Raw genomic sequence first — 9224 nt, 5'->3', positions numbered from 1 at the left:
ATTTTAGAATAACGAACTATATTTGAAATGTATGTTTTACATAACATTGAAACCAGTGATAATGATGTGTGAAAGTGTTTTTGCTTTCTCTATTGTTATGAGCAATTATAAAAACAAAAAACAATATTATTACACAGGTTATTGTGATGCCATCATTTGAAATGTCTCTTCCTCATTCTCTGGTCTTTCTGTTTATGGTTCAGGGTGAGTCTGTTCTCTTTCATTATTCTTTAAAAATGAAGTGGAATAAAGAAAAAACTCGGACTGCAGAAAATGAATGCATTTGAAACGTACCAGCACTAGAGTATAAATGTCTCACTGGTCTCTATGAGCTATGTTCTGTGCTTTGTATTTCACTAAGAAAGGTTCTACAGTATGAGATGAATGTATGTGAAATGGATCAGAGAGACTGTGAAACTGTGCTTAAGACTTCTTTGTACAATGACCATACAGCTAACAAATCTAGACAAAAAATAATTAAAAAAAAGCTTTCTTCTTTTTCTTCCGCCTTCTGACTGGCTCTCAGTTTGATCTTGGCTCAGTAACTTACACACAGTATCACTCTGTGATCTCTAGTCACACAAACAAACTCAAATGTTACAGCTCCAACAAAGTTTTCATTAAACTTACTATCAAACCTTACTCAACCATGAATGTCATTTACTCTGAATTCACTTATCCAGACACTTTGCTCACACCACATTTGTTTAGACACAAATGATGCTCTTTTAATGTATCATTATGGATCATATTTGATGATGATGATGATGATGATGATGATGATGATAATGTGGGTTCTATGTGTTTCAGGTGTTTACGGTCAGAACTGGGGTGTCACTTATAATCCTGATAGTATCTGTGTCCTGAAGGGTTCATCAGTAACCATGTCCTGCTCCTACACATATGCCAATGATAATACAGTCGAAAGAGTTTTCTGGACAAAGCATGAAGTTGAGAACCCCTCTGATTTGTCTGAAGACATAGATTATAAAGGCAGGTTTCATTACCTTGGAGATAAACGGTCAAGCTGTACCATGAAACTGATTAATGTGACTCAGACACATTCAAGGAGATATCGATTCAGATTTATTACAGATAAGGACAGGTGGCTTGGTCAATCTGGAGTTAGACTGTCAGTTACAGGTACGTTTTCACACAGAAAATCTTCTGTTCTGTCTGTAAACTGTATAAAAAGCCCATCAGTTGTGTTTACACTGAGTGTACTGACAGACTAAACTGACAGATAACTCCCATTATCCATAGGATGGTTTGACTGAATCTGAGATCTTCTCTATTCTCTCCTGTTTTCAGACCTACAGGTGGAGACTCCAGAGAGAGTGATGGAGGGTGATACAGTCACTCTGAAATGTAATACCACCTGTTCTCTGAGTAACACACCAACCTTCATCTGGTATAAAAATGGACATGATTTAACAAGGACAACCATGAAGAACAATGAACTCTCTCTCCAGTCAGTCAGCTCTGAGGATAGAGGCAGTTATATGTGTGCTGTACAAGGCCATGAGAATCTTCCCTCTCCTGCTGTCACCCTCAATGTCATACGTGAGTGAAAAAGTTTTGATCAAACATTTTTATTATGAATTTATTATTACATGCGTTCATGTAGCCTAATGTTACACACATTGCCCATATATTTCTCTCATTAGATACTTTTCTGAATTGGTGAAAAGAAAGACATTTTATTCACAAAGAGTTTGCCATTCTAAAACTGCAGCATTTATTATTTTGCTGAACTTTTTTTTTATTTATTTAGATGCTCCAAGTAATACCACAGTGTCAGTCAGTCCCTCTGGTGAAATAGTGGAGGGCAGTCCAGTGACTCTGACCTGCAGCAGTGATGCTAATCCACCAGCCAACTACACCTGGTTTAAGAAGAATGAAACTGTCACTATAGAAATAGAAGGGACCTACAGGATCAACAAGATCAGCTCTGAGGACAGTGGAGAATATCAGTGCAAGTCCAGTAATCACCGTGGCCATCAGTATTCAAATACCATATCCCTTAATGTTTTATGTAAGTAAGATATGATGTGACTCTTCATGTTTGTGTTTCATTAATACCTCAAATGTGACTGTGTGTTTTGTATATTTTGTTTTCTCTAGATCCTCCAAGAAGTACCACAGTCTCAGTCAATGCCTCTGGTGAAATAGTGGAGGGAAGTTCAGTGACTCTGACCTGTAGCAGTGATGCTAATCCACCACAGATAAACTACACCTGGTATAAAGAGAATGTAACTTCACCTGTAGGATATGGACAGAGTTACATCATCAACAACATTCAGTCCAGTAACAGTGGACTGTACTACTGTGAGGCCCAGAATAAACATGGCTCTCAGAAAACCACTGCTGTACCAATCACACTGAAAGGTATGGAAACTGTCATAGATATGAAATCTGTCTTAACTAGAGCTATGATGAAGTGATTTGGACTTTGTTTTCTCAGGAGACTACAACACTGTCATTTATACAGTTACTGGGATCACAGTGTGTGGAGGAACTCTACTTCTCATTGGTTTAATGTGGATGAGGTCAGTCAACATGTGGGAAATATTACATTCAAAATCTCAGTGACTCATACTTGGCTACCTCTGAATATGTTTGTAGAAATGAGCAAAAAAAAGGGGAAGAAAAGAAAGAGAAAAATATACGGTTGGCAAAAATATTATTTCCTCATCATATCTTCATTCATTTGTGTACGTGTAGAAAGAAGAAAAGGGGGAGCAATCCTGCAGAACAAAGTTCAAAACAGGCACGTATTCTTGTTTATTATTATTATTGTTGTTGTTGATGATGATGATGATGATGATGGTGTCATTGCTGTTGTTTTGGTTGCTGTTTTATTTATTGCTGAATCTCTCAGGGTGTTACCTGAGTACTGTTACAGTGCCACGTTATACTTATCTGCTTTTGCAAGTAACTGACTCACGCTGAAGCTTTTAAACGGAAATGAAAATATGAAGATTATATTGATGCATTCAATAAAAAGTATAATCAGTAGGTCAGTGCTTGCACACTTTGATCTTTTTAGGTTCAGTCCAGTTCAGGTGCTTTCAGTTCAGAACCATCCCGAGTAGATATTCTGAGCTCAGTCTGGTTTAGTGCTTTGTTGAGTTTTGGTTGTGGTCACATCTCTGTTTTTGCACAACATGGAGCTCAAATCTGTTGGCCTTATCTTTAGCAAATATCAGTGTGTCAGCTGCCATGTTAGAGTGCCCTCTAGAGGAATTGGAGCAATACAGCAAGAAGCTAACTGTTACAATACAGTACATCTTATATGAGTTTCAAAAATAGTGTAGGAGAATTGGCATAAGTGTTGTTAACTAATTATGGCAGAACACAGAACACTGGGAACATGTGTTGAACATTGTTTGTTTGCTTTTCTTGTGGTAAGTCAAGTGAGATGTAAGGTTTGGTCAATGGGGATGATGGACTTCAATGCTACTGTCTCAGTTTTATACTTATTTATACTTTACTTATTTATCTATTTGTTTATTTATTTTCATCTTTTTACCCGTGGGTTTCTCCATGACACGGCCACAGTCTCCTGTGTCAGACCATCGACACACAGAATCTCTACTGCACTTTAGAGAAGAACTCTGGGGTGCTGTAAATACACCACAGATAAATGCATAAATTCTACATAAAATGAATAGGCTCTCTCATTTTCTCTAATAATATTGGATATACTTCTCTCTGTTACCTTCTTTTAAGCAGGAAAACATACGCTAGTGAAGAGACGTTAGGTATTAGTTCATCTTTATGTAAGATGTAGTAGAATGTTAATGTAAAAACTAACGAATAGAACATGTTTTGTAAATTTACTCAAAAACAGTTAATGTCCTGTCCACAATATTCCAAAGTCCCACGATGCCTTGCGCAGAATATGTGCAGAACTTCCAGTTTAGTATAACCGTTATGTTAAATGCTATGGTAATGTCTTAAAATGGCAGAGATTGAAGTTTTGCTTTGAACAATTTTTTTACACATTGTTACTGAAACAGTTAATTTGATGAGAATGATTTAATAGTATTACTGTTGTTTTGTATGTGTTGCCTAGAACATTTGCGTTTAGAAAATAAAAACTGTTACATACAAAGAACTATAAATGATTAGTAAATAAAACCTGATTTTAAAACAGTCATTTGCATTCAGAAAGCAGATAAAATATATGGAGGAAATCTATGTTGGCTTTACCTAATATATTTTAGTAAGAGACATTTGCAAAGTTTGGGTAAAGTTCACTCAATAATACATGAGGTCAAATTTACTTCAAAATTTCACCTGTTGCTGTCTCTCTCTGTGCCACTGTCTTGTTTTCTACTGGAGGAAACTGTTTGGTGAAAACACTAGGGATGATTATCCTGCAGTTGCCCTTGATTAACCCCTGCATCAGCACAGGCCAAGAAAGTGAAAATCTCCCCTGTTTGGTTAAGGAGCTTTACAATGGGCCACTGCAGAGTATGGGGGAGGAACATTTTATATCTGTGTGTTGAGTTATTGGTGCTTCATCAACTGATATAAAACTCAAGTCATGCAGGAAACCACTGTTAATGTTGGTAATGAATTAAGACAGGAGCTGGAAACATGTGCTCAGTGCTGTTTGATTGCTTTTCTGATGTTGAGTAAAAAGAGAAGTTAACCTGAACTTTGTGTTGGGTATTGTGATGTAACAGCGAGTTTGTTAAAGCTGCACTTAAAAAGCTAACACTGAGAAGTGATTTACTTTTTTTTGTTTGTTTGTTTTTTTGTTTTACTTCTTTTTTACCCAGAATTTCTTTTTAACAGGAATTCTCAAGTCATCTTCTAAATACTCTAGAATGAATAATTATCTAGGTTTATGTCGTATAAAAACTCTTAAAAAAACCCCTCACTTTTCTAATGTGTCTTTCAGAACTGTCTGTATAATGATGAACCACCAAGGGGCTTGAGTGATGACACCACATCACATGAACCAGACACTCAAGATGACCCAGCCAATCAGGATGTCTCAGCCAGTCAGGATGATGAAGTGTATGCCAACGTTTCTTTTTCAGAACCTGAGTCATCACGTCGTGTCTCTAACATTGTTAATGATGATACATATGCTAACATGTAGACATGGGGACAATGTCATGAAAACAACACAGGCACATGACATTCAGTGACAGTGGAGCTTGGAGGTTTCCTCTTTATTTTGTTTCTTTATTCACTCCACAATGCTGTTTATGGGCTGTCTGTTGGGTTGAGGATTTTGTGACAGTTGTCATTTACATTTACATATTTTAAAATTTTACTCATGCATTCATTGTTTAAATGTTAACTATAATGTTTCTAATGCAATGCTAAGACCAATGTAAAATTATTAACTGAACTATTCCCTTTCGGTAAATCGACTTATAATTAGAAATGCTTCTTTTACTCTCTGTACAGTGTCATTTTTTACTGAATTCTGTCATTTTGAGCTCTCATTTGAAACATGAAATTAAATGAATGTCAATTTATAATAATCAACTTTTCTCTAATGCTTTTCTGTGACTGTCCTTTAGTGATACTGATTTTGAACGTGTTTTAGGTTTTTATCACAACTTCACATTGCTTAATACTGATATGATTTTAATGTTGCGTATGTTGAAACATTTTCCTGATGTACCTAAAAGTGGATCATTGTGAGTTTTAAATAAAGATGTCAATTCAGTTTGTCAGTTTGGATGATTCCTGTGTTAATATGGTTACTAATTTTTGGCGTGCATGAGCACAGCACTACTGGGACAATATCTCTTCACTAGACACTAGTGTCAACCTGTTTGGCTTCGTGTAACTCAAGTATGCTGAGGGTTTTATGTGTTCATGGATTTCCTCTGATTTCACTTGTTCATTCATGAAAACAGCAGTGTGGCCTTTCTTTTTTCACACAGTTGAGTTTAGCAGTGCTACCTTACACTTTAAAAAGTAAAAAAAAACACAAATGAATTAAAAAAAAAAAATGTTTTTGTATGTAGGATTACAGTTAATTGAGCTTTGATTGTGATTCAGAAAACTGACATAGAACTAGACCTGGTGCTTAATTTCATTTCATGCACATCGTCACCAGCAGCTGGAAAGAGACTGGAACTATATTCAGTCCTGTAATGGTTAGGTGCTTTGAAGTGGTATCTCTAAATTTGGTAGATTGACAGCTCTATATGTAGTGACATTTCCAACCTGTTCTCATGGAACTGGAGTTGAACATTGACATATGTGGACATACACCATGGACAAAAGATTAATAGTTGAATTTGCTTGAGAAACTTTTGCAGTTCTATGTTGAATCCTTTAGAGGGCACTAGTTCCCTCTGTCGCTTCTCAATGTCATTTTCAACACGATGTCTTCGATGGCATTTCATTAAGAACTGTTATAAAATAGGCTGTTTTACTAACTTGTCTGATGCCTCAGATTAATGCTCAACAGTAAAAGTAAGTTTACAACTTTCACACAATACATTTTCTTATGCTCAACATGATGCTATAAGCATGTTATAACATGTCCATATCTGAAGCCTGTTTAATGAGATCAGGTTGGATATGTCAGATACAGAGTCATGTCTCCAGCAGTAGGAATGAGTGTGGAACAATCTATAATCTTATTCAGAGGTGGCAAAAGTAAAAGTAGAAGTGCTCTTGCTACAAAAAAAAGTACTCTATGTGGAATTAAACCGACTACCGTTTTTTGGAAAATTTAAGTGATATTTTACTCTTACTTAGGTGTTTTTCAGGATGGACATTTTAACTCTAGCTAGATTAATCTTTTTTTTTAGCAAAAGTACTTCTACTTTTACTTTTGCCACCCCTGACCTTAACATGGTTAATATGACATTTTCTTTCATTCTGGATTCCACAAGTTTCTGTGTCGTATTAAACTAATCTACTTGTCTTAGCAAATACCTTAGCAAATTGTCTGGTAGCGCAGGTTTTGCTAAGCTGGAGTCAGAACCGGTGGAGTCCTAGCAGATGAGGAAGTCTAATGAAGTCTAATGAACTCTAATGAAGCCTAATGAACTCTAATGAAGTCTAATGAACTCTAATGAAGTCTAATGAACTCTAATGAAGTCTAATGAACTCTAATGAACTCTTATGAAGTGTAATGAACTCTAATGAAGTCTAATGAACTCTAATGAAGCTGTTAGAGATAGTTACGTGGAGCTGATTTTGAAAAAATGTTTCACTGATCTGTGAGAATAGTCAGTGTGATTACACTTCTACAATGGTTCTACAATGGGAAAATGTCTGAAATAAAAGTGAAGAGCAAGAGAAAAAGAGAGAGAGAGGATTTGACCCTAAATAACCCTTTTAATGATCACAGAACACATCCATGCTAACAGACTAATGTTAAAGTTAGAAAAGTGTTATGTGTTCTCAGTGAGGCGGTTATCCGGAGATATGACTGTTGAGTAATTGGTCCACATTGTCACTGGTCCCCACATTGTAATGACAAATCTAAAAAAAGATATAATGCTTATTCTGCGAACATGCTCTTTTATGGAGAGTGAGAGAGAGAGATAGAGAGAGAGAGAGAGAGAGAGAGAGAGAGAGAGAGAGAGGGAGAGATGAGATGCAGTATAAAATCAAATGTATTAGTATAGAGGAAGAAGATCTCAATAGTACAGTGTACGAAGCATTCTTTTGTTATATTTCACATCCACGATTAATGATTAAGAGAAACAGCTAATCACTAAGTGTAAATGGAATATTTTAAATCTCCCAGTCTTTCTGGTGGGTATGGTGAGTAGTCAAAAAATGCCCACAATAAAGTAAGGACAAAGAGAAACTAAAGGGAAGACAATGACACAGAGGGAAGAGATGTTTCTGCAGTTCCAGTTGATGTGTTTTAGAGAAGATGTTTTCACACGTTAAGTTAAAGGCTTGGTCGAAATAACACATCATTTAAATATGAAATGAGACAGTGACTCTTACAGAGAACACTGATGTGAATGGACTCTGTCGTTGTTCAGTGTGTCACTGAAACTGATCTAAACAGATTCTCCATTTAAAATGCATTTTAGTCTGGGACTAAACAGGGTCTTTGTCTCTTAAACTCTGGCCTTGATATTTAGTTACACTAGGAAAACTCACAGTAATCACTGTTTAAATCCAGTCATCATTAACTCCAACTCCATACTCCATTTCACTGATGAATTCACACATACTAAAACCTTCCAATGCATTTATGAAGACATACAAGGCTCTCCACAAATGTATGGGTATAGAACGTTGGTAATGTTGTGTTCTATGTGTTTCAGGTGTTTATGGTCAGGATTGAGGTGTCACATCTAATCCTGATACTATCTGTGCCCTGAGAGGTTCATCAGTAACCATGTCCTGCTCTTACAAATATCCCATTGGCCCCATAGTCAAAAAAGCTTTCTGGATGGAAAAGCACTTTAAATCTGATTTGTCTGTAGATCCATATTATAAAGGCAGGTTTCATGACCTTGGAGATAAACAGTCAGACTGTAGCATGAAATGAAGTGATGTGACAGAGAGAGAGATGCAGTTATGTATCTATTCAGATTTGAAACAGCCAAAACAGGGAGAAACGGACTGGTTTACCTGGAGTCCAACTCTCAATTACAGGCATTTTTGCAACTCTTTGCAATTTTGCGTCTCTAGGTACATTCAATTTCAATTCAATTCAATTTGGTATTTGGCAGACGCTTTTAGCCAAAACGACTTACAATCAGTGCATCAGTCAGATTCCTAATACCTCATAAGCAGAGATCGCAATAAGACTGAGCGTCAATTTACCCCTTCGTATTGCACTCCTGGAATACTTTGACAAACATAGATAGAAGACAAGGTTTTTCTTTTTGTTTTGTTTTGTTTTTTTGTTTTAATGTAAGGAAAGGGAGGTTAGGCAGTGGGGGACAGGTGGGTTCTGAAGAGGTGGGTTTTCAGTTTCCTGCAGAAGATGGTAAGAGATTCCGCAGTCCTAACTACTGCTGGGTTCCTGAAGTGAGGGGACCGTCAGTTGACCAGAGGTCGTAGAGCGGAACGTTCTAGTTGGGGTATACGGTGTTATTAGGGGCTGAAGGTATGATGGGGCGGAGCCTCTTGTGGCCTGGTAGGCCAGCACCAGTGTCTTGAGCTGGATGCGGACAGCTACCGGAAGCCAGTGGAGCGCAGTAAGCAGTGGAGTGACATGAGAGTGCTTAGGGTGGTTGAATACCAGGCGTACAGCGGCGTTCTGC

General features: G+C 37.0%; 1 protein-coding gene across 1 annotated transcript; it reads left to right on the top strand.

Moving 5' to 3' along the window:
• The first annotated feature begins 161 nt into the window (after window positions 1–161).
• On the top strand, window positions 162–5116 carry LOC115817221 (B-cell receptor CD22-like). Its single transcript, XM_030780489.1, has 6 exons — window positions 162–204; window positions 811–1143; window positions 1312–1563; window positions 2125–2388; window positions 2882–2934; window positions 4913–5116. Exons 1-6 carry the CDS (start codon window positions 162–164, stop codon window positions 5114–5116), a joined length of 1149 nt encoding a protein of 382 aa, XP_030636349.1.
• The last annotated feature ends 4108 nt before the right edge of the window (window positions 5117–9224 follow it).

This window comes from Chanos chanos, chromosome 7 (assembly GCF_902362185.1).
Source record: "Chanos chanos chromosome 7, fChaCha1.1, whole genome shotgun sequence".
Classification (NCBI taxonomy): domain Eukaryota; kingdom Metazoa; phylum Chordata; class Actinopteri; order Gonorynchiformes; family Chanidae; genus Chanos; species Chanos chanos.
Note: the sequence above shows the minus strand (reverse complement) of the source record. Positions and strands in the feature narration are given on the sequence as shown.

Excerpts from the sequence above, each read along its gene's own strand:
- LOC115817221 (XM_030780489.1), top strand. The coding sequence starts at position 162 with ATGTCTCTTCCTCATTCTCTGGTCTTTCTGTTTATGGTTCAGG. Across the intron at positions 1,144-1,311 it reads AGTTAGACTGTCAGTTACAG|ACCTACAGGTGGAGACTCCA; the intron begins GTACGTTTTCAC and ends TCCTGTTTTCAG. Across the intron at positions 2,935-4,912 it reads ATACTTATCTGCTTTTGCAA|AACTGTCTGTATAATGATGA; the intron begins GTAACTGACTCA and ends TGTGTCTTTCAG.